This window comes from Mauremys mutica, chromosome 11 (genome assembly GCF_020497125.1).
Source record: "Mauremys mutica isolate MM-2020 ecotype Southern chromosome 11, ASM2049712v1, whole genome shotgun sequence".
Classification (NCBI taxonomy): Eukaryota; Metazoa; Chordata; order Testudines; family Geoemydidae; genus Mauremys; species Mauremys mutica.
In genome coordinates, this window is record NC_059082.1 from 48,334,760 (window position 1) to 48,360,775 (window position 26,016).

Genomic DNA, 26,016 nt, shown 5'->3' on the forward strand with positions numbered 1-26,016 from the left:
CACCATTAATTTATTTTACTTTTTTGTCTCTTCCAGGCTGTTAATAGAGAAGAGAACAGTATTAATCCTAATATACCTCCCCCCTGAACAGTATCCACTCTCCGCTACCCTTTGTCTTTAGAGTCTAACCCAGTTCCTTTATCCACTCAATTAGCTGAGCACCTGATAACTTTTTTTAGAATAGTGTTTTTGTGTGACACTATAGTGAAAAGCTTTCTTAAAATTCAATTAAAAAGCTTAACTAACTCTTTCTCTTGCTACTGAAGAGGACCTTTGAAACAGTGGGTGGTCTTAAGCATATGAAAGTTGGTGCTTTGTGTTGCAGTAGTCAAGTGCAACAGAATAATTTAAGTACACAATTCAAGATGAGATCTAAAAACTGACCATTTATTGTCAATAAAGATCCTATGGAACTTTCAAAAGAATAATGTCACTAACCCCAGTATCCTGGCCAAATTACAACTGGGATAATTACATGCTGCCTAACTAAATTCCCCTTGCCATTTCAATTTTATACGATATTCTCCATTTCATGACTAAAGCCCTGAACCCGAACGAGCTCTGTGCAAACATACTCCATTTAGGTTAATGGGACTTTATGTGCAGGGGTCTGCTTACATGGAACTCATTTTAGACTCTGATCCTGAACTGTTATCTAGTGTTGCTGTGCACTGACAGCTGCCATGTTGAACACTAGAGGTAGTTGCAACGTTCCCTATATATGCCTTCTCGCAGGGGTATTGTGAAGCTTGCTGCTTGAAAATGCGTTGAGATCCTCCTGTGGAAAGTGGTAGATAAATAAAAAATATTATGGTGGGGTGGTAGTGAAGCCATAATAAAGGTTGCATTAAAGAACGGTATTTAAGAAGAGAGAAGAAAGAGAATATCTACTAAGTGTTTTTGTTTCAGTTTTTTTCTGGAATAAAACTAAGAGTGTAGCAGGGCTTTTAATTTTCTGTGCAGTTGGAATGTGGAGGGTGTAGTGTATTTAAAAATGAAACAAAATGGAAATAAAAACAAATGGCTTTTGTAATTGGGTCTCTACTGTCTTACTTTTTTTTTAAGAACCCCTTTGCAAAGAGCACACATGGAGATTCTACACTAAACTTATGTATATCAGTAGTTTACACAAAAAACACTTTTATAGTTTTCTGTTTTAGAATTTTTGGGAAAATTTTTCTTATTTAATTATTGATTTGATCTGCCCCAATATGAAAGTGCTACATTAATGATATGATAGTGTTTGCTAGGCAGTGATCTGTGTCTATACATGGGAGCAGATTTGTCAGATTCCAATGTGTCATTTAATATTTCAGTATTAACTTCAGCACTGCCATTCTGAAAGCGCTGCATTAACTAATGGGAACTTTCTTTTTAGGTAGTGTCATATGAGTTTCACACATGACAGCAGATTAAACAAGTTGTCAGGGCCTCATTTAATCTAAGGTTGACATTTCTCCATAGTTGAAAGTTTGCTGCAGCTGCTGTGTTATTTGCTGTCATTATTTTTTGTAAGGCACTGTATTTGCTTTTCATTTTTAATTTCCAATTTATATTGTTTCTTTAAAAACTGAGGAAAGTCACATTGGAAAAAACTGTTTTAATGTAAGTTAAATGTCTGTTCTAATTTAATAACATTGTCCTCCTACAAATACACAGTTACCGTAAAAAACCAAACTTTTTCTCTAATTACACCAATATAAAACATTTACCTTTTTACTATTGTCTTTTCACAACACATTGCTAACATCCAAGGTTTCAGAAACTATCATGCATCTCTTAAGTAGGACCATACAGACAAGAAGGACAAACATGTTTAAAGGTAGATGCCCTCCTTTTAAGATACGCTTTTAGTTCTGGATTTCTTTGAAGAAAAGAGAATAACTTTTTATACGTGTCCTTCTTGTATAAACTGCTATACTATTTTAACTCCAACAGTGTATAAGAAGAGAAATAAAAATGTGGTTGTTGACCTTAACTGTGTATTTGCTAGCTTTTCAGCATTTGAGGAATATGTTGTTATTAAAGTAGAACAGAATAACCTTAACCAAGTTTAAGCAAGGCTTTTTTTCTGTGTAGTCTTGCCTCTGAATAACTTATGTTTGTGGGGTTGTCAGACCATTAACATTATTGATCATTCATTTTTGTGGTTTACAGGTGTCTTGGAACAGAACAGTATGTAACTGGCTTGTGTTTACTGCAGGGTCTGTGCATTACGTGAATGAAAAAGGAAAGACAAGCCATGCATTGAGCACAACAGACAGTCCAATCCAAAAGCTCCTGATCATGGAGAAGAGGGATGTTTTGGTGGTAATAACAGAGAACCTTCTGTTGTCCATGTACACAATCACTCTTGAGGGAGAAGCAGAGGAAATCATGAAGGTAGGTGAGGTAGGCTGAGGGGTAAAGGTTAGGTACTGCTGAGGTACAATATCAGTTTCTATAGATGTATAGTTCCACTTTTACTTTTGCCAATTTTCTGTTGCATGACAAATTCATTAAGGCCCACCTTTATTTCTTGGAGAAAACCCCACCCTTTAAGGAAATGCATGTTCCTCCTAAGGTTACTCCTGCGGGGATTCTGTGCCTCAAAATTAAAAATTCTGCGAATTTGGTTTGTCAAAATAATGCAATATAATCATACCAGTTTCAGTTGTTTTGGTAATGTATTTAAACTACAAGACAGAAAAAAAGTCACTTGGTAACTAATACCCTGCATTCCAGTTATAATCCTGGATTTTCATTTAAATTATATTACAGAACACCAAATGGCGCGAAAAAAAAAAGAGTAGAACATCATTTTAAATTACTCAGACTTTCACACATGAAAGTCGTACAATTTTGCTAATCACTGTCCTGGACCTGGCTGGGTACTTTGGGAAATGTTTTATTTGCCCGCAAAATCTTTTTTTTTTAAATTTTTTTTTAAATGGGTAAGTAAAATAACTCCTAAATTGTAATCTAACCCCATTGTGCCACTTTTCTCACTTTTTTCCTGTGCCAAGCACATAGATCTTCCTAGCTATTTCCTTACTATCATTTATAAGGCTTTACATCACTTTGGCAATATAAGGGCCTTAAAAGTTTTACAGATTTTATGCTCCTGGGGGAATTTATAGAGAATGGGAACAGCTAACTAACCATAGGAACATTAACAATGTTACTATGCAGGCAGGCTGCTACATTTCTGCCTCAGGGAATGAAATAAATTAACCATCGACAGCTACATTAACAAAATACGGTTTTGGTTTTTTTTACAAAAGCTATTTTCTTTAATTTGAAAACAATTTTTCAGTAACATGATACTAATATTTAATTTTTTTTTGATTCTCAGAAAGTTACAGACATGTTACTAGGCAGGCAGGCTGCTACATTTCTGCCTCGGGGACAGAGCCTTCCTCATGCATAATAAAAAGACCTCCCCCTCCCCCATGTCCTATGAGCCGCAGTAGCAATCGAGAGGGACTGAATCTCTCTCACTTGTTGGCCCCCTAATGGTGATCAGCATCTCTCTGGCAGGCATGCACACCTAGCCCTCTTCCCCCCGCAGTGATTTGTGTCTCTGAGGCTGCTCCAGGCATGCTGGAACAGACGGGCTGCCAGGAAAGAGGTGCATGTCCCCCCCGCAGGTTTCTTTTGCATTTTTCTGTGCAGGTGGCACAGAAATATGCAGACGATGTGAATTCTGCACCTCTGCAGGGACCCAGAATTCTGTCAGGAGTACAAGGTGGAGCCAAGAATTGTGGTGGTTATTTCAAAAGCATGGGTTTTCTTTTGCATTCCTGGTTTCTCTGTTCTAACCTTCTCTCTCAGGGCCCTGGTCCGTCCTGTCCCTTCTCAAGTCCACAAATATCTCAGAGACCTTTATGCTGGTAAAACACCCAGTGCCATTTATTTACAGTGCTGGTTCCCACCACCCTTGTACACTGTTCAGCCTTACACCTACAGTCTTAGGGAGCCCTCAGTTCCTGAGGCAAGCAGGCAAGAGTGATCTTTGTCTGCTTCCTCTCTTTGCCTTTTTGTGTCTTCTGTCTAGTGACATTAGCCTTCCAGCTCTTTATATAAATTTTTATAAACCATTCATAAGCCAACCCTATAATTCAGGGGTCAGTAAACTTTGGCTCCTGGGCCATCAGGATAAGCTGTTGGTGGGCCAAGATGTTTTGCAAAGGTTTCAGATTACCCCTGAAACATTTAGTTAAATTTAGGAATCTTAAGAGGGATATTGGTATGAGTAATTGGGGAATATGTGAACAGAATGAAAGATTTGTTTGGAAAATGGGTGAGGGGTAAAGGTGTTAAAGTTTTGAGGGAATGTTTGATCTCATGGCTCAAGAGCATTTCCTAGGCATATGTAAGACTGATGTAAAGCAGTGTCTATGGGACAAAGATGTAAAGTCTGTGTATGAGAGAGTCTCTTGCTGATGCCTTTGAACAGACCCAGGCATCTATTTAAAACAAACCACTGAAAGTATCAGAGAGGTAGCCGTGTTAGTCTGGTTCTGTAAAAGCAGCAAAGAATCCTGTGGCACCTTATAGACTAACAGACGTTTTGCAGCATGAGCTTTCGTGGGTGAATGCCCACTTCGTCGGATGCAAGAGTGGAAATTTCCAGGGGCAGGTAGATATAAGCAAGCCAGAAGCAAGCTAGAGATAACGAGGTTAGATCAATCAGGGAGGATGAGGCCCTGTTCTAGCAGTTGAGGTGTGAAAACCAAGGGAGGAGAAACTGGTTCTGTAGTTGGCAAGCCATTCACAGTCTTTGTTTAATCCTAAACTGATGGTGTCAAATCAAACCTCGATGCCAACTCTGCCCACATATCTACACCAGCAACACCATCACAGGACCTAACCAGATCAGCCACACCATCACCGGTTCATTCACCTGCACATCCACCAATGTAATATATGCCATCATATGCCAGCAATGCCCTTCTGCTATGTACATCGGCCAAACTGGACAGTCTCTAAGGAAAAGGATAAATGGACACAAATCAGATATTAGGAATGGCAATATACAAAAACCTGTAGGAGAACACTTCAACCTCCCTGGCCACACAATAGCAGATCTTAAGGTGGCCATCCTCCAGCAAAAAAACTTTAGGACCAGACTTCTAAGAGAAACTGCTGAGCTTCAGTTCATTTGCAAATTTGACACCATCAGTTTAGGATTAAACAAAGACTGTGAATGGCTTGCCAACTACAGAACCAGTTTCTCCTCCCTTGGTTTTCACACCTCAACTGCTAGAACAGTGCCTCATCCTCCCTGATTGATCTAACCTCGTTATCTCTAGCTTGCTTCTGGCTTGCTTATATTTACCTGCCCCTGGAAATTTCCACTCTTGCATCCGACGAAGTGGGCATTCACCCACGAAAGCTCATGCTGCAAAACCACTGAAAGAGGTCTTTGAAGCTGGTGGGACGGGACGATCCCATTTTATCCCTAGCAGGAGGGGAGGGTAGCTGGGAGGCTGGGTACTCACCTCCCCAAAACCATTCCTCTAACCCTCATCCAAATCTCTTGTAAAAGCAGAAGAGCTCAAAAGGTGATATCAGTGTAGTTCCACTGATGGCCTGAGGAATAAATGCCTTGTGCGAGGAGGAAGCAGGCAACCAATAGCTCATGTTAGTTTTGCTATCCTCAACACAGAAACCCCCCAGGCAATCAAAATCTATCATATTGGTTTTGTGAGATTAGCCTTTGCAGAACCAGACATGGAGCATGTTGAGGTAATCCAAATTAATGGTGGGGAACGCTTGAGGCAGAGGGATAAAGGGGCTCAGATCTCTCTCGTTAAGCAGAGTGTGGTTCCAAAGGCCAGTATGTTACGTAGCCAAATGGCAGAGATTGTGGGGGTGGGCAAAAGCAGATTCCTTCTACCACTAGCTAAAATCCATGTGATTTTGGGAAGGTTTGGGAAATGTTTTAACTGTGGGGGTAATGGAACACCTCCTAGTTGACCTGCTTCTTGGTAACAGTTTTTTCCGTGTAGCTTAGATTCAGGTATTCGTTTGCAGCAGGAGGGAGTTTTATGCTGGGACCCCCGAGGGAAATGGTAATGTCTCAGGAACTGTTGGGAGTATGGAAGAGAGTCTCCTTGGTTCTTCTGCAGCAGGGGGAAGCCACATGCTTCCAGTTGGGAGGGTGGTTGAGACCAACTCCTGCACTGCAGCTGGAAGCAACACCATCTCAGGAAAGAAGGGGGGTGTAATGCCTGCCAGGGAGAGAATTGTCCAGGTTGTTAGCTGCCAGCAAGTTGCTCTAGGGAGCATAGGGAAATGTATCCTAGAGGGAAGCCCAGAGAAGCAGAAGGGAATCTCAGAAACCACTGAGTTGGGTGAGGAGTACTGTGACTGTCACACGGGGAAGCAGTGTGCTTCCAAATCTGGGAGGGGCTGGCAACATGCCCTCAGGAGCAGGGGCAGGAGAGGGGTTGTCAGTGATTAAGGAAACTGTCCCAGTTGTTAGCTGGCAGAGTTTTGCAGCTGAACAAGGGAGAGGAACCTTCCTAAGGAGCACAGAGAAATATGTCTTAAAAGGGGGCCCAGGGGAGGAAACTGGGAAAGGAATAGTGGGAAGACCGGAATGTCTCCACACTGGTCATGAAGGAGAGGATGCCCAGGACCAGATGGCTGAGTCAGCATCTTTGCACTCAGCCTGTGACTCATGTTTTGAGAAAGAACTGTGTAACTGACCTTCTGGAGGGGAGCAGTCACACAGCTGACTTCTTGGGAACAGAGAAAGAGGTGGTGGAGGGCAGGGCCGGCTTTAGGAACTGCAGGGCCTGATTTGAATACCCGGCGGCGGTCCGGGTTTTCGGCGGCACTTGAGTGGGGGTCCTTCACTCGCTCTGGATCCTCCGCCACCAAACTGCTGCCAAAGACCCGGACCGCCACCCAGTATGTAAAAAAAATAATTAAAAATTAAAAAGGTGCCTAAGGCGTGGGGCCCGATTCCAGGGAATCGGGGGAATCTGCCTAAGGCTGGCCTTGGTGGAGGGTACCCCAATCAAGGTCCCAGTTTTTCAGGATGCTATTTTTGATAAGTTTTTGAAAAGTAACTGTCTCTTTACATCAAGTTGCAGCTCCAACACCTGTGATAACAGAGGAGTTCAGATAAGAAAATTGCCAGGTGGTGGTTTGTAAGAATGCAAATGACCCAACAGTCAGAGAGGGGTGTGTTTTCCCCCAGGCTGGTGAGACACAGAGAGTAGTTATGGGAAAGCTGCTGGGAAAAGGTGCATCTGATCAAAGGGTAAACGCACCTTGTCTAGAGAGTACAGAGCATAGCCCTCTAGGGGGGCAGAGAGTGACTCAGTGCTGAGAGGGGGAAACACAGGGTAACTCCAAAAAGGGAGCTGGATTTTTTTGTATATGTACAGTCCTGGGGTTGGGAGACAGCTCCCCAAAGGGCCAGTCAGTATGCAGGATCCCCCTAAATTCCTATCTTGCCAGACCCTGAGGTACCCAAATCCCAGAAACATAGTTAAAATAAGAACCCAGGCAGAGGGGAACACTGGAGGAATAGAAAAGCCAGTGACTGATTACATGGGAGAGAGTCAAAGGACACCATGGGTAATGAAGAAACCAACCTCAAACCAGACTATGATACCACACCCTCTGTTCAGATAAAGGTACTTGTAAATGCACATCTGTGATAATAATTTTGGTAATAATGTTAAGTTTTGGGGATAAGAATTTTGACATGGATGTTAAATCTTATGGCAATGCTAGTTCTTCTTCGAGTACTTGTTCATGTCCATTCCACATTAGGTGTGCATGCGTTGTGTGCACGAGCGTCAGAAACTTTTTCCCTTAGTGGCTCCCGTCGGGCCGGCGGGGCCCCCGCCATAGTGGCGCCACTATATATACCCCCGCTGGCCCAACCCCCCTCCAGTTTCTTCTTACCGTCTGCGACGGCGTTGTTATCAGTTAGTTAGCGTTTCATTGTTGCTGAACTCTTAATAGATTAGGTGCCGGCAATGGTGAGCCGTTCGAGGTCACCGTTACGGCATCGCTCCCGGCACTGGTCCCGGTCGAGCTCTGAGTCCGAGGACTCCCAGCTACCCTGGACTCAGATGGAAGTCTCAGTACCGGAGATGAGTCAACTCACAAGGTCAGTGCAGGACATATGGCGCTCCCCGGTGCCCCCCCCCAAGACCGGCACCAGCAGGACTTGAGCCAGGAGTTGCTGAAGGCGCCCAGGAGACACCAGTACCGGTCCAGAAAGGAGCGGTACCGGTCAGCCAGAAGCCGATCATCAGCCTCTCGCCGGCACAGATCGACGGCACCGCTGTGGCCCTCACGCTCGGCGTCACCGGAGTCTGGCACCGACTTGGGCCAATATAGCTACCTACAACAGGCCCCGGATAGCAGGGAACAACAAACTGGCTGTCTACACTGGCCCTTTTGGACCCCGTGGGCCTACCACCAGCGTCAAGGTGCTCCCTCTAGGGCCAGCTATTCGGTACAGAGATCTTGGTCCCTGCACCGATGCTCCCCTGTAAGGGAAGGTATGGTGTCCAAGCTGTCTGCAGCCTTGCCAAGCGAGAGAGAGGACAGCCCGGCACCGTACCTGGTGCCATCCCAGGACCACTGGCCCCGCCTTGAGCCGGAAGCCCCTTCCCTGAGGGAGGAGGACCGGGGGGACCAGCAGGAGGAAGCTGAGCAGCTGCTAACCTCTTCGTCATCCCCGGATGAAGCAGTAGCAGGCACGGCAGTGTTAGGACCTCTGCCATTAGACCACAAGGCCCACCAAGAACTGCTTCATAAGGTGACCCATAACTTGGGGTTGCAAGCCGAGGAGACGGTTGAGCAGGAAGACCCCATGGTGGACATTTTGAGCCCAGAAGGTCCTTCCAGAATAGTGCTCCTGCTCATTAAGACCATTCAGTCTAATTACACGACTATATGGCAGACCCCGGCATCCAGCGCACCAACAACCAAAGGTGTGGAATGCAAGTACTTTGCCCCATCAAAAGGTTACGACTTCTTGTTCTGTCATCCGAGCCCATGTTCACTGGTTGTCTCGGCGGTGAACGAGAAGGGGGCCGGGGCTTGTTGCCCATGGTGCTCTAAGACCAAGGAAGCAAAACGCCTAGACCTGTTCGGCAGGAAGGTGTATTCGTCAGGGGGCCTCCAGATGAGGATTGCTAACCAACAGGCCATCTTCAACAGGCATAACTTCAACACCTGGGTGGCAGTGGGGAAGTTTAAGGACAACCTTCCGTAGGCCTCCCAACAGGAGTTCATGGCCCTAGTGGAGGACGGCTAGGCCATAGCGAAAACCTCCCTCCAAGCGTCCCTGGACTCGGCGGACGCGGCGGCCAGGACAATAGCATCAGGCGTGGTCGTGCGACACTCAGCGTGGCTTCAGGAGTCAGGTTTGCTGCCTGAGGTTCGGAATTCGATCCAGGACCTCCCATTCGAAGGGTTCGGACTTTTCTCGGACCAAACTGATTCGAAGCTACATAGCCTTAAGGACTCTAGAGCCACACTCAAGTCACTGGGTATGCATACCCCAGCAACTCAGAGGAAGCCCGTTAAGCCATAGCCCCCTCCTCAGCACCAGTACCAGCCTCGTCCTCAGCAGGAGCCTTACTGCAGGTGAGGCGGAGACAATAGGAGGCGGCGCTAGAATAACATCAATTCCAATAGGCTGGGCCAGAACCAAGGCCAATATAAGTCTCAGCCGGGCTCTAAGCCAGGCTTTTGAAGGCACACTCGAAGACAGTGTACCAGGTCATCCACCGGATCCATCCCTGTGCTTCCTCAACCGCCTGTCCCGCTTCTCCTGTGCGTGGTCCAGCATTACGTCGGACCGTTGGGTGTTACACATGGTGCGAAGCGGGTACATGCTACAGTTTTCCTCCCTGCCTACCCCACGCCCCCCTTCCCTGTCCCTCTTCAGGGACTCTTCTCACGAGCATCTCCTAGAAAAGGAGATTCACTCGCTCCTAGAGGTGGGGACGGTACAGATAGTGCCCTTAGGCCTAAGAAGGAATGGGTTCTACTCCCGCTACTTCCTCATCCGCAAGGCCAAGGGGGGTCTTCGTCCCATCCTAGACCTGCACGAGCTCAACAAGTTCCTGGTCAAGACCCAGTTCTGCATGGTCTCTCTGGATACCATCATCCCCTTCCTGGATCCGGGAGACTGGTACGCTGCCCTTGACATGAAGGACGCATACTTTCATATCGCCATCCACCCAGCGTATCGCCGATTTCTGCGCTTCACCGTGAACCAGGAACACTAGCAGTTCGCGGTTTTACCGTTTGGCCTTGCTGCGGCCCCACAAGTATTCACAAAATGCATGGCGGTGGTGGGAGTATGCTTGCGGAGACAGAGGATTCAAGTTTACCCCTACCTCGACGACTGGCTCTTGGCAGGTCGGTCCGAAGAAGAGGTTCAGACTCACGTACAGACGGCATTGAGTCTATTCTGCAGGCTGGGGCTCCTGGTCAGTGTTCCCAAGTCCACTCTCGTCCCAGCACAGAGAGTGGAGTTCATAGGGGCGGTCATAGACGCGGTACAGGCAAGAGCAAGCCTCCCGGAATCACGATTCCTGACCATCCAGCAGGCAGTGAGCTCCCTGTGCCAGTTCCCCACTACGATGGCCAGATGTTGCCTGCGACTGCTAGGCCACATGGCAGTTTGCACGCATGTGGTCAAGCATGCCAGACTGAGACTCAGAACTCTGCAGGCTTGGCTCGCCCGTGTATACCGCTCTGGCAGGGACCCTCTGGATTTGATAGTAACAGCCCCAGGGGACATGCTGGACTCATTGAGGTGGTGGCAGTCCCAGACAGAAGTTTGCGAGGCCATCCCCTTTGCCGCACAACAGACACGTCAGACCTCGGATGGGGAGTTCACCTGAGGAACCTAAGAACTCAGGGCTTGTGGTCGGGGATGGAGTAATCATTCCATATCAACGTGAAGGAGCTCAGGGCAGTTCTTTTAGCATGCCAGACCTTTCACGCCACTCTGCGTGGTCACAACGTGACAGTTCTGACAGACAACACGACCGCCATGTTTTATATAAACAAGCAGGGCGGAGCCTGTTCCTCCCCGCTTTGCCACAAAGCTCTCCTTCTCTGGAACTTCTGCATAGCCCATGCCATTCACCTTGAGGTGGTGTATCTCCCGGGGGAGCAAAACGAGCTGGCAGACCACTTCAGCAGGTCCTACTGCATGCACGAGTGGACGCTCAAAACTGACATCGTGCTTTCGCTCTTCTGGAGGTGGGGGTTTCCCCGGGTGGACCTGTTGGTTACCAAGGACAACACCCAGTTCCCACATTTCTGCTCATTCCAGGGTCGCAGCCTGGGCTCAATAGCTGACACATTCGCGATCCGGTGGGGAAGGGAATCGAAATACGGTTTTCCCCCATCCCCCTAGTACACAAGGTACTGCTCAAGGTGCACAGGGACAGGGCTTTGTTCATTCTCATCGCCCCGGCATGGGCCTGCCAGCATTGGTTCACCATGTTCCTGGAGCTGTCGGTGGAGGCCCCGATATCCCTGCCCCTACACCAGGACCTCATTACGCAGGATGGAGGATGGCTTCTCCACCCCGACCTGCAATCGCTGCATCTGACGGCATGGAAGCTACGTGGTTAAGTGCCTTGGACAGAAAGTGCTCCCTTCCTGTGCAGCAGGTTCTACTTGGAAGTAGGAAACCCTCTACCAGGCCGACTTACTTGGCCAAGTGGAAGAGGTTCTCGTGCTGGTGCGGGTCACAACAGGTGCAACCGCTCCAGGCCCCAGTTCCGACCATTCTGGAATACCTTCTGCACCTTAAGCTGGCCCATCCTCGATTAAGGTGCACCTGGCGGCTATTTCCGCCTTTCACCCAGGGTTTTTAGGTAGCTCGGTTTTCTCCCACCCAACGGTGGGACGATTCCTCAAAGGTCTGGAATGGGTGTTCCCTTATTCATGCCCCCCTGTTCCCCCATGGAATCTCAACTTAGTCCTTTCTAAGCTCATGGGGCCCCCGTTTGAGCCCGCAGCTACCTGCTCCCTTCTCCACCTTTCCTGGAAAGTGGCATTCCTGGTGGCGATCGCCTCGGCCAGAAGGGTATCAGAGTTGAGGGCTCTCACCTCGGAACCATCATATACTATGTTTCACAGAGATAAGGTGCAGCTCTGCCCACACCCTAAGTTCCTCCCAAAGGTGGTCTCACAATTCCATCTGGGTCAGGACATTTGCCTGCCGGTGTTTTTTCCAAAACCCCATACGGACCCAAGTCACCACAGCCTGCACACCCTAGATGTCCGCCGAGCACTGGCATTCTACTTGGAGCACACCAAACCCTTTTGTAAGTCTACGCAGCTATTCGTAGCTGTGGCTGAGAGGATGAGGGGCAGTCTGGTATCAACACAGCGAATCTCGTCGTGGACTGCATTCGGGTGTGTTATGACTTCGCTGGTGTCCCAGCTCCGGTGGTCATGGCCCACTCGACCAGAGCGCAGGCAGCTTCCACGGCCTTCCGGGCACGGGTCCCAGTCCAGGAGATCTGCAGGGCAGCCACCTGGTCATTGGTGCACACCTTTACGACCCACTACGCAGTCAACCAGCAGGCACGGGAGGACGCGGCAGTTGACAGGGCGGTCCTCCGGTCAATTGTTTCGTGATTCTTACCCTCCTCCAAAGGTAAGCTTGTGATTCACTTAATGTGGAATGGATGTAAACAAGCACTTGAAGAAGAAAGAACGGTTACTTACCTTTTGTAACTGCTGTTCTTCGAGATGTGTTGGTCACGTCCATTCCACCACCCACCCTCCTACCCCTCTGTCAGAGTCGCCGGCAAGAAGGAACTGGAGGGGTTTGGGCCAGCGGGGTTATATATGCACAGCGCAGTGGCACCACTCTGGCGGGGGCCCCGCTGGCCCAACAGGAGCCGCTAAGGGAAAAAGTTTCCGATGCTCGTGCATGTGATGCGTGCACACCTAATGTGGAATGGGCATGAACAACACATCTCGAAGAACAACAGTTACGAAAGGTAAGTAACCATTCATTCTCAGTTAGTACAGATTTAAAGCTTATCACAGCAGAGAAACCATAACAAACCTGGTTTGCTCTGTGTGTGAAAGGGGAAACTGAGGCACGCTGACTCATGGCCTTGATGGCTGGATGCCAAGAGATAGTCAGTGGTATATTCCTGAGGTACCATGCTGGGAGCTGGGGGGATGTGGCTCTGGTGCCTCTCTGTGTGATTCATGAATGGCTCTGGGAGCATTCATGCAATCTAGCTGGGTGTGGGGTCTCCACATGTGGTTGTGCTGAGTGATAACAGCACCTGGAGGGGTTGCTGCTGGTCACTAGCAAGGCATTGTGAGACACATCCCAAGCTGGAGAGAGTTCAGGGGGCACAGCAGTCCCACGGTCTCAGGCTGCACCATGGGGGAATGCTGTCACAATAATAGTAGACAATCCTTTGTTTGCTGTATTACACCATTAATTCTGCAGTAGCTATAGTAGAATTGTGACATAACTGCTCTGAATATTACAAAACTAGAACCATTAAAAATGTACGCTAGTCTGTTTTAATAAGGCTTGTGGTGGGAGAGCCCAAAACTAATACTATCTGTTCTTACTCAATAAGAGATGATTTTGGGGTCTTTGTTGTAAATGATTCTGTATCGTGAATACCTGTAGCATGTACTGTTTATCACAGCACACTTGGCTGTTTAGCAAGCCTGGTCTTATGCAGAAATAAATGCTCTTGGAGAAATAACCCTGTTTTTTGTATCCTACGTCACTGCCACAGTCATGATCCTAAAGTTGCTATTCAATGGAAACAAATGCACATTGTTGCAGTGGATTGAATCATTAGAGACTATTGCTTTTAAAAAGTTATTTAAAATTTTTTTTAGCAAGATTCAGAAAAGGGATTGGACATTTATTTCTATAACTAGAATATATAATAGTTAATCCTAACAAATTTTGGAATAGATATTAAATCTTGTGCTTTAGAATTTAAACCACCCTTTAACTGTTAGGGATTAGGAGGAGATCTACTTCTGCCTAATGCAAGATTTCTTTCATTTTTCTCTGAAGCATCTGGTGCTGGACACTGTCAGAGACACGATACTGGACTTGATGGTCTATGGCCATGGTCCAGTATGGTAATTCCTGTGTTCCTGCTTTGCAACCCAGGTATGCAGTGTTGACACCTGCTGTTTTTCAATTATATCCCTTCTAACTGATGGGTTTTTGTTTTGTTTTTTGTTAACAGGTGAAGTTGAGTGGAAAGACAGGTCACTCTGCAGACATTATTTTAATCGACCATAGCCTCCTTGTTACAGCAATAGGTGAAACAGTCCTCAGGTAAGAATTTGACTTGAGACACAAGAGACTTGCCAGCTGGAAGAATCTTGTTCAGTGGTGGACCAAAGATTCAGTTAACTCTAGAGTGCCTTTGTTTTCATATTATTCATCTAAAATAGAAAATTAATATTTTCAGTTTGAGAAACGATGAGTAACATTCTTCAGAATAATGAGTTGAAGCCTGTCTAATATTGTTGAATCCCTAAAAGTTTTCACATGCTTTCCTTTCTCCCATGGAATCCATATTTTATCTTCTAATCTCTTTCCTCTCAAACTCCAGGCTTCACTTTGCCTTTGTCTATTTCTTTCTCTGGAAAAGTAGAGTCCTTTGATTTTGTGCAGGGAGAGGATGGCCACTTCGTTGTTCTTTCCAACTTGTTGACTGATTCTTTCGGCAGCATTTGCATCAACAGTGGAAAAAAGGACTTGTGTGCCCTCCTGTCAGGAATTCTCTCTTCCTGTCTAGGATAACAGGAGAAGTGCTGTGATGCTTATATACACCTCTACCCTGATATAACGCAACCAGATATAACACGAATTCGGATATAATGTGGTAAAGCAGTACTTGGGGGGGTGGGCAGCGCACTCTTGCGGATCAAAGCAAGTTTGATATGACGCGGTAAGATTTTTTTGGCTCCCGAGGACAGCGTTATATCGGGGTAGAGGTGTACTCTATTCTTTCAAACAGGGGTGGTGCTTTGCTTTACTACTGTGTTGAAATATTCTGCGTGCTTTTATTTCTTTGTATTTTAAGAATATGTTCTCTTTCCTTTTGGATTTCTAACCTCATTGCAACTGGGTCATCCTTTAACATCTGTATTACTTCTTTATATTTGCATTTCATTGATATCAATGAAATGCCAAAATGGGGCTTGTATGTTCAGCAGCATAAGAGGTACGCTTTTCTTGAACATAGGCTTGCTAGTATGATCAGCTGCAGTCACCCGGTTAATTTTGGGAGAATGGTAGTAAAGACCCAGCACCATTTTCTAATTGGCAGGGAAGGCATTTGGCTTTTTTTCCAGAAAATCCCCCTTGAATTCAAAGGGCTGTTAGCAGTTAATGGTAATGGGGAGCATTTTAAAAAAGATGGAGAACCATCAGATGGGAAGTAAAGGGATATCCAGTCCCCTCTTTACTTCTTTTTTCATGCATGATATCAGAAAACAGAGTAAATAATAAGTTAAAGGAAAAAAGTTAAAAAATGATTTAAAGTTAATAAGTGGTTTCTGCAAATACCATAGACTAGTGGTCTCCAACCTTTTAAGCAAAGATTACCTTTTGAATTTAAGTGCAACCCAGGATCTACCTCAAAGAAAATGTAGAAATAACAGTAATCACACAAACCCAAACACCTGTGCCTTGCCCCCTGCCCAGCCTCTTCTCCGAGGCCCCGCCCTGCTAACACCATCTTCTCTCCCTCCATCGCTCGCTTTCTTCCACTCTCACTCATTCTCACCGGGCAGGGACAGTGGGTTGGGGTGTGGAAAGGGGTGCAGGCTCTGGGCGGGAGCAGGGAATTTCGGTGTAGGAGGGGGCTCAGGGTTGGGGCAAGAGCTTGGGATGCAGGAGGGGATGCGGAATGCTGGTTTCAGGAGAGGGCTCAGGGCTTGGACAGTGGGTTGGGGTGCAGGATGCAGGCTCTGGGAGGGGGCCAGGGCTGGGGGTTAGGGTGTAGGAGGGGGTTGGGTGTGGGCTCCAGCCAGGCACCGCTTACCTCAGGTGGCTCCTGGGCGGTGGCGCAGTGGGGCTAAGTTAGGCTCTTTTTCTGCCTTGGCCCTGCGCTGCTCCCAGAAGCAGACAGCATGTCTGGCAGTGGCTCCTGGAGTGGGAGGGGCAGGTGACGCCGTGTGCTGCCCCGTCCACAGGCACCACTCCTGCAGCTCCTATTGGCCATGGTTCCCTGTTTCCGGCCAATGGAAGCTGCGGTGCCTGCAGGCAAGGGCAGTGTGTGGAGACCTCCTACTTCCTCCCCCAGGGGCCGCAGCAATGTGCCAGCTGCTTCCAGGAGCAGTGCGGGTGAGGGCAGGAAGGGAGCCTGCCTTAGCCTCACTCTGCTGCTGGACTTAGTGGCCAATCTCCTGGTTTGGCTGCAGGAGGGTTGGCAACCCTAGACTGAGACAGATTGACTGTCAGAGGCTCCACGATCAACCTGTTGATCGCGATTTACCGGTTGGTGACCACTGCCATGGACAGCTGCTGGCAGTTTCATTTTAAAATGAAAATGATCTGGGCATTCCAGGAATAGAAAATGTGTGCCCTGCATTGTATCCCATTGAATCTCTTCAGTCAAACATCTGGAAGGATATCATTCTTTAAAAGCCCCTTGTTTTCTGTGAACTTAGGTTCTGGGATTTAGAGCGGAGTGAGAATTATGTGCTCTTTCCAGATGTGCAGCTTGGCTTTGAAGCAGGGGAATGTGTAAACTCTGTGTCTTATTGCACTGCTAAAGGTAAGAAAACCTGTGAGAACGGTGATCCTTAGCTCATAAACCTTGTTGTGAAATGTTTGCCTTCAGTGCTCTGTAGCAATTTTAGTATAGTTAGAGTTCTCATATTACTGTGTCCAGCAGGATACTTTTCAGTAGTAACAAATCTGCTGTGGGGTCCTTATCTACTCTGCGAACACAAATGTGTAGCTGTTTAAACTAAGTTTCTCTCATGACATAGTTAAAGCACGGTTCCATCTTGAAGCACAGAAGGGACCTTAACCCACTTACAGCCATGTGATATTTCTTGCAGTTTCTTCTCAAGGGAGGTTCAGGACTGGATTGTTGGTATCTAGTCAGTATGGAGAGACATTGGCAGAGCTGTATGGGGATGCCTGCATACTGCCTGTGTATAATGTTGCAAGTCTTTTTTATTTTCATGAGCACAGTTCTGACTGTTGGATTACAAATAAAACCAGACTTCGGTTATTTTTTACCTCATTTAATGTTTGTTTTTTCTGAACTTGATTTAAAATATAGAACAACTTTATTAATGGCAGGTCTCCTAGCAGCTGGTACCAATAAAGGGAGAATAGCTATGTGGAGGAAAGCATCCGTGTCCAATCAGAGCACACGGGCATTGGAGGGCAAGGACAGATGGAAGCTTCAGACCCCTACAGAACTGGAGGGGAATATCACTCAGATAAAGGTAAATCTGGGTTGAGTTGACCCATTTCCCCTTTAGGATTGTTTGTTGTCAGAGGAAGGTGTTGGTAAATCTTTCTAATACTCTGCATATTCCCTGTATCCTCTGGTTTCCAAATATTAGAACTGGGAAGAGAAGAGTGTCAGACAAAGTGGCCTAAATATGATACTTTGCATTTCTTTGACACTTTCCATCTGAGGCTCTTACAGCACTTTACAAATAATAAGTTAACGCTATCTATTTGTGAAATAGATATCTGTGTGAACTATTATTCTCTTTTTATAAAGGTGTGTAAACTTGCAGAGACTAAGGCCCAGTTTTTTAAAGGTAATTTGGCATTGCTGTGTTCAGTGTTGCAATGCCTAATTTATTTAGAAGCCAAAATGTAATTTTACAAATGGATCAAAGCATTTAGGAGGCTTAATCCCTGACTGTCAATGGGATTTTGGCTCCTAATTTCCTAGATCCCTTTTGAAAATGTGTTAAACTCCTAAATCAGTTAACCGAGCACCATAATATCTAAATACCTTTTAAAAATCTGGGGATAGGTTACGTGCCCAAAGTCACACAGTAAATCACTGACAGATCTAGCATTAGAATTTGGGATGCTGACTCCCAGCGGTGTGATTTGACCACAGAACCATTCTTCCCCTCCAAATTGGAGACAAAGAGCTCAAATGAGGACTCCAGAGATTTTTCAGAGATTTTTCCTCCTAATGTGTATAATTTCTCATATTGCAATGCCTTGAAATTACTTCATCCTAAAACACATGTTGGAACATACACTTGCAAATTTGCCAAAATTGGTATTACAGAATTGTTATTTCAGTATAAAATCCCGTGTGAACGTTCTTATTCTGGAACGAGAATGTCCACATGGGCATTTATACCAAAATAACTGTTCTGGAATTAATGATTTTGGAACATCTATTTTTGTAAATTTTCAGGTGTGGACGTACCCTGGGATAAATAAATTTCTCAAAAAAAGTGGAGTATTCAGCTGGATATTCCTCACTTGTTTGTTTTTTTCCCTCCAGTACTTGGCAAGGTTGGGATGCTTCTAGTGTAACACTCTTGAGAGCAGTTAGGCATGTGCCATCTAGTAAAGAGGGAGTTGATCTACTGGTGGGACTAAACAATCATCATTGTCCTCAACCCAAACATCTCTATTTTAATGTCTTATTGATCAGGAAATCCATTTGATTCAGCATCCTGATCTGGCTTTCTGGCCCAGGAAAACAGGAAAGCGTTGCTTTCAGATCCTTCTGTGATATTTTTTTTCAGTCTTCCGTTTTCAGATTTGTGCCTTTTTTTTTTTAAATTTATAACAACTTTAATATATAATATTATTTTGTTGCCCTGTTTTAACTTGAGGAACAGGCCCCCACGCTCTCTTTGTTTGTTTGTTTAGGAAGGAGGGAGTCAGTCATGAATGTATCTGCCTCTTTGCAGGGGAAGGATGTCTGAGATTTCTTGTTTCACTTTTTAGAATGGAAAGTATATAACATAAATAGCAATGGCAGTTGCATGCTCTAGGTAAGAATCAAGTCATAAGAACAGCCATTCTGGGTCAGACCAAAGGTTCATTTAGCCCAGTATCGTGTCTTCCAACAGTGGCCAATGCCAGGTGCCCCAGAGGGAATGAACAGAACAAGTAATCATCAAGTGATCCATCCCCTGTTGCCCATTCCCAGCTTCTGGCAAAACTGAGGCTAGGGACACCACCCGTGCCCATCCTGGCTAATGGCCATTGATGGACCTATCCTCCATGAGTTTATCTAGTTCTTTTTTTAACCATGTTATAGTCTTGGCATTCACAACATCCTCTGGCAAAGAGTTTCACAGTTTGACTGTGCATTGTATGAAGAAATACTTTCTTTTGTTTGTTTTAAACCTGCTGCCTATTAATTTCATTGGGTGACCCCTAGTTCTTGTGTTATGAGAAGGAATAAATAACACTTCCTTATTTACTTTCTCCACACCAATCATGATTTTATAAACCTCTATCATATCCTCCTTTAGTTGTCTCTTTTCCAAGATGAAAAGTTGCCGTCTTATTAATCTCTCCTCATATGGAAGATGTTCCATACCCCTAATCATTTTTGTTGCCCTTTTCTGTACCTTTTCCAATTCCAATATATCTTTTTTGAGATGGGGTGACCAGATCTCCACACAGTATTCAGATGTGGGTGTACCATGGATTTATATAGAAGCAATATGATATTTTCTGTCTTATCTATCCCTTTCTTGATGATTCCCAACTTTGTTACCTTTTTTGACTTATTGGGTGAGTGGATGTTTTCAGAGAACTGTCCACAATGACTCCAAGATCTCTTTCTTGAGTGGTAACTGCTAATTTAGACCCCATCATTGTATAGGTCGGTGGCATGCCCCAGCTATGTTCTCCACATACAAACATAGAGCTGTAAAACAGCAGAGAAGTAAAGAATGCAAATCTTTTGTTAAGACATTATAGTAACAGAAGGTCCAGGATACAGGAAGTTATCAGTGCCATTAACATGTCAGCCATCTGCTAATAAGTGAGGGAATGGAAGAGTGTTGCATATTACAGATGTTTACGTCTGCCTCATAGTTCAGATACTTTTCAGATAGCAGGATATGGACCATTGTCCAGAAATAGCTTTCTTGTTTCCAACATTTGGTATTTGGCAATGTATTGTTTGTTCTATTATCAACAATCAAAGTATTTCCATCTCAGTTTGTAAAAAAACAACTTTATTTACAGACATTCCAGTTTTCTATATTAATCCCTACCTTGCAGAATGAAAATATCTTATAGGTGCTTTTAAAAATTGTTGTTCTTCTTCCAGGAGTGTCCCTGTGGGTGCTCCCCTTTCAGTGTCCATGTGCCCTGGGCTTGTAATTGGAGATTTGTAGTAGCAATGCCTAGCTGGGTCGCTGTCTCATGCTGCCCCAGGCAGTTACATTGCACTGTGCGACCAACTGTCCCTCAGTTCCTTCTGTCTTGTCTTTTGCTTGAGTCGGAGAGATTAGTAGCACCTCTTTCTTACTTTTAAATAAGATAGCTTATAGTTAATAGTCAACTTAGTAGTTAGATAATTAATCATTCTTACTTTATTTTATTAAAAAAATTTTCTTTCTTTATCCACCTTATTAGGAAGATAAGGCTAGGCTTCTCTAGAGTTACTGCTTCCCTTCTTAATTTGGGACAGAACCTTTTTGGCATGCCCAGATCGCCAGGATTTAAACGTTGCCTTGAGTTGCAGACTGTCAAATCCCTATCTCTGACGAACATGCGCAGTGTGTCCACTGTCTCAGTGAGACACACATCTGTCAAAAGTTTACTGTGATGGGATGTACAAACACCACACTGGGCAATAAGGGTTTAAGGGATTATTTTGGGCTCAGCCAACCTGCCCCGCCACACCTGCAGCAAATGCTCCATCTGCTGGAGGAAATAAAAGGCAGGCCATTAGCTCATTTGGGGATAGAGCTGGAGGTGAGCAGACATGCAGCCCACAGCTCCAGCAGCACAGAGCAGAGGGAAGCCTAAGACTCTGACATAGCTGTCTAAAGGGGCCCTCTCTGAGGGAAGGGAGGACCCACCCCAGAGACAACGAGAGAGGGAAGTATCCTGTGGACCTTGAACATTGGTATCCCCCTCTTATTTCTTGTGGTTTGGATTTCCCCACCAGGGGAAAGTTTTGGACTAAGCTGTCCCGGGGGCGGGGGGGGGGGGACAAGAGGAAGAGGCCCAGGTAGGATAGCCTTAAGTAGCCTTGGTTGACAGACTATTGGTAGCCCAAAGGGCCCTGGGTCAGAGTCTGGTGGAGTGAGAGGGCCTGGGCTCCCCTCCTGACAACCCCCTTTGCAGTCACGAGCTGCAGACGTGACTACTAGGCCACTCTCCTCAACAAGACCCCAAGTGAGGACCATTACATGTCCACACTACCGTAATCTAAGGACCAGAACAAGGAAAGCAAAGGACCTTCAACTTAAGTTCCTTATGATGGAGAAACCTCTCTGAGACCTGCCTTGGACCCTGAGTCGAGGACCCACCAACGGTCGCCATTGGCAGCCTCTGACAGAGGTCATGTCTCAACAGCCCCTACAAAAGAGACTATTCAAGAAGGCTACAAAAAAGCAGGCTCAGATGTCACTGCAATGGGAATTGGTTAAGAAAAAGCAAGTCTCCGACCCCCAAGACTACCCTGGTGCCGATATCACCAGGCACGTTGGACTCCGAGACACTGGGACTTTCCGGTACCACGTGTTCCCAGAGAGTGAAAGACCCTAAGCGGGCAAGCTCAGATGGAGGCACATAGGGCAAAGTAAAACCTTTCACCTCGGTACCCACAGAGCCAAAAAGACACTCTGCATCAGGGGGCGCAATGATGTTACCTGTGGTACCTATACAGCATAACACAAAATCCTTGGCACCGGTGGCTACTACTCACACCCCCATATCACCACAGCACTGACATCGGTACCAGCATTCACGGTACTGTACCAATTCCCAAGACATACAGAGCTACTGGTCTCTTCAACATTGAAGTTCCCGCTCCTTGGTACCGACGGCACTCCAAATTGGTTGGTACCAAGGCCCCTGACCACACCACCTAGATCGGTTCCCCCTTTCTCCAGTGATGATGATGAAAAGGCAAAGGGGAAATATATGCACCTCATCACTCTTCACCCAAACCAGAACCATCTCACCAGACAGAATACCACTCATCTTTAAATGCATATAGCTGGTATGTGCACCCATGGGCACCGCTTCCCATGCCATTCCCACCAAATTGGCCTACTGGGACCCATTGGCAGTATATAGGGCACAACATCTCAAGCCCCCCAGCCCACCAAGGTCTAGAGCACCACAATCTTCTTCATCACCTATACCAGGACCCTCAGAAACAGGGCCGTCCTTAAGATTTCTGGTGCCCTAGGCGAGATTATTAAACTGGTGCCCCTGTGCCTGATCTGCTCTTAGCAACACAAATATAAGCTTACACTATTGGAAAACTTGCCACATTCACGTTATTAAAACCAGTTTAACTTAATTAAGCACACTGTAATGCTGAGGCACTAGCACTAAAGAAGTAGCACTATAGAAAAAATTCTGATTTGACAGAATGATGCAAATAATATAATTTTTTTAATTTGTCAAAATTTTATTGGAAATTTCTATGAAGGAGGTATTGAAACAAAGATTTGTTTTTAATTAAAAGCAATCTTTCTGGCTTTTTTGGCTGCAAAATCAGTTTAATAAGCTGGGTTTCCAAACAGTGGGAAAATATAACCCTAGTTTTACTGCTAGGTAAAGCACAAAGTGACCAAAATGAAGTCAGCACAGAATCATCTCATCTAGATTAAGGTAGCACAGAAATGTTACAGAAGTCCTATTGTACCTTATTTTTGTTTGGAAAGACATTAGCAATAGCAGCACATTCACATGATAAAATACATGATAAATCACTGCCTCTAAAGTTCCATCAAAAACTGACATTTTCACAGCTCTAGCATGATCTGCTGTACAGATTCTTCACAAGGAAGTGTCCCTGGCCTTTTAAACTCATATTAACTATGTATTTACTTTATGAAGGTTGGAGAAAACATTGTGAAAACGTAAAACATTGGCTGCCTAACTTCTGGGCTGGCAAAAGCTATACTGACTCACAGGGAAAAAAAAAAAAAGCAGGAGAATCTTAGTACAACATATGGTCAGTCTATACCAGGGGTCGGCAAACTTTCAGAAGTGGTGTGCCAAGTTCACTGTAATTTAACGTTTCTTGTGCCAGTAATACATTTTAACGTTTGTAGAAGGTATCTCTCTATGTCTATATTATATAAATAAACTATTGTTATTATCTGAGATCCTGGCCACCGGTCCTGCTCAGGCCACTGCCAGCTGAATAAATGAAACCCCAGACCGGCAGCAGGCTGAGTGGGGCTGGTGGCTGGAACCCTAGACAAGGATCCCAGGCCCTGCTCAGCCCGCTGCTGGTCTGGGGTTCTGACCACCAACTCCTGCCAGCCAGGATCCCGGCTGCCAACCCCCCTCAGCCCACTACCAGCCTGGGATTCTGCTCACCCAGGCTGGCAGGAGGCAGAGTGGGGCTGGCGGCTGGGATCCTGACTGGCAAGGGGCTGGCAGCCGGAACCCCAGAGTAGCAGTAGGCTGAGTGCTGCCGGCACCCCAAACTGACAGCAGACTGAGCCACTCAACCCTCCACCGGCCCTGCTCAGCCCGCTGCCAGCTGAATGAATGGAACCCCAGGCTGACAGCAGGTTGAGTGGTTCAGCTGGCCTGCTCAGCCCGCTGCCAGCCTGGGGTTCCTTGGGGGTCCCCAGGCCAGCAGCAGGTGCTGAGTTGGGCCGACGGCCGGTATCCCAGCTGGCAATAGGGCAGCAGCCGGAACCCCAGAGCAGTGATGAGCTGAGCTGATCAGCCTGCCGCTGCGTACCATCAAAAATCAGCTCACCTGCCACCTTTGGCGCGTGTGCCATAGGTTGCCGACCCCTGCTTTATACACTAGTAAGGAGATGAGCATATTACGGTTGTTGGAGGGCTCTTATCAGGAGTAACAGGCTATAGGAAAGTCAGTCAACATTTTTTGTTTCTCTGATGAAAACTGGCCCACTCTGTGCCTCAAACCAAACCTGTCACTAATAATTGTCAACAACTTAATTTTCTGTTTTTGGCTAAGATATTGATTTTTAAAAAAAAATATTGAAATTGGGTTCAGGATTGTTAGCAAGAATTTTTGGCAAACAAAGTTGTTAAATGACAATCTAAATGGCAACACAGTACTGCTTTCATGCTTGGCTCCCCCTGCCAGCCTGCTGGTCCAACAGCTGCAGTAGACCCCAAAATCCACCTCTTGGGGTGCAGAGTGGCAACAGCAGCAGCAAACCCTCAGGTCCAATCACACGCCAATGGGCACCACCACCAGCCCAACGGACCATGGTGAAGTTAGCACAGCATCTGATCTCAGGGTCACCCATGGAGCCACAGCAGCTCATCCTGCCCTGTGCAGCTCCCCCCAGGATGAGGTGGATCGCTGGCAGCTGCCAGCCTGGGGGAGAGGCGCTCCCCAGCTAGGGTGCCCAGATCCAAATGTCCTGATTTTATAGGGCCAGTCCCGATATTTGGAGCTTTGTCTTATATAGGCACCAATTACCCCCACCTAGAGTGACCAGACAGCAAGTGTGAAAAATCAGGACCGGGGGGGGGGGTAAAAGGAGCCTATATAAGAAAAAGACCCCAAAATTGGGACTGGCCCTATAAAATAGGGACATCTGGTCACCCTACCCCAACCCCCTGTCCTGATTTTTCACACATCTGGCTAACCCCAGCCCAGCCCTGTGTGACATTCCAGTCCTGGAAGTGAGTTACTTTCACTTTCATTCCTCAGCAGACAGGCAGCCTCCTCCCCCCACCTACCCCCCAGCACCTCACCCAACTCAGCCCTGACGGAGGGGAGGGAGGAGAGAGAGAGGGATGCTCCTGGGGAGGAGGGAGAAAGGAGGGGGTGCTCCATGGGGCAGAGGGGGAGAAGAATGGATGTTATGGGGGACAAGGATACTGGTTCCAGAGCCACAGAGCCTGCCTCACCTCATCTCAGCCGGGAGGGGGGGGAAGAGTCACACTCACAGGTGAGTTCCTTCCCCAACCCCTACCCCCACCCCTTCCCAGAGACCCCAGCAGCCAATCCCCTCCCTCAGCCTGTGCTGCATTCGGCTCTCTCTAGGATCCAGCAGCCTGCTCTTACACATGCTCCACTGCTTCTCCCGGCAGAGTGGTGCCCCCAGACCTAGTGGTGCCCTAGGCAGCTGCCTATATCTAAGGACGGCCCTGCTCAGAAACACAGAAGGAGATGACTGAGGAAACTGAAGAAATCTCAGACCAGGAAGCCTTACCACCGGTGAACCTGTCATCTTCATCACCAGATGAAACTATAATGCTGCCACCTCCCCACAGGAGATGACTTCAAACAATTCCAGGAACTTTTCAAAAGAGTGGCAGAGTCCCTGGATGTACCCCTAGAAGAGGTACCTGAATCGCAGCATAAACTACTAGACATACTTCAGTAACACTATCTTTGCCTAGGAAGATGTCTTATTAATGGTGCTATTATGGAACCCGCCAAAACCATCTCACAGACACAAGCAACAGCACCTCCCTCATGCAAAAGATCAGACAAGAAATACTAAGTGCCATCTAAAAGAGTGGAGTTCTTGTTCACACACCCCACACCAAACTCACTAGTGGTGGAAGCAGTAAATGAGAGGGGAAAGCAACACTATACTAGAACAACCCTGTATGACAGAGAATGGAAGAGGTTAGTGTGACATTGCACTCCATATGTTTTATGGAAATATGCTTATGAGTGTGAATATGATGTAACTGGAATATGCTTTATGCAAAAGGTCTCTTGTGTCGAAGAAAAACTAAGTTCTCGCTTTTTTGTTTGGGTACAGCAAAATCAAATACTTTATTAATTTCTCTAGTGAACACAAGAGGGAGAGAGTGTCATAGGAACTGGGTTGCCCCTTGTCCCGGACGGATCTCTC

General features: G+C 46.3%; 1 protein-coding gene across 4 annotated transcripts in view; it reads left to right on the plus strand.

The window, feature by feature from the left end:
- The window catches only part of IFT140 (intraflagellar transport 140), a 243,719-nt gene that overhangs the window by 39,239 nt on the left and 178,464 nt on the right, over positions 1-26,016 (plus strand). For all 4 annotated transcript variants that reach the window (XM_044978903.1, XM_044978900.1, XM_044978902.1 and 1 more), the window contains 4 exons: positions 2,204-2,382; positions 14,235-14,326; positions 16,672-16,778; positions 17,315-17,463. In XM_044978903.1, coding sequence (XP_044834838.1) covers positions 2,204-2,382; positions 14,235-14,326; positions 16,672-16,778; positions 17,315-17,463 — 527 coding nt within the window. The remainder of the gene's footprint in view (positions 1-2,203; positions 2,383-14,234; positions 14,327-16,671; positions 16,779-17,314; positions 17,464-26,016) is intronic.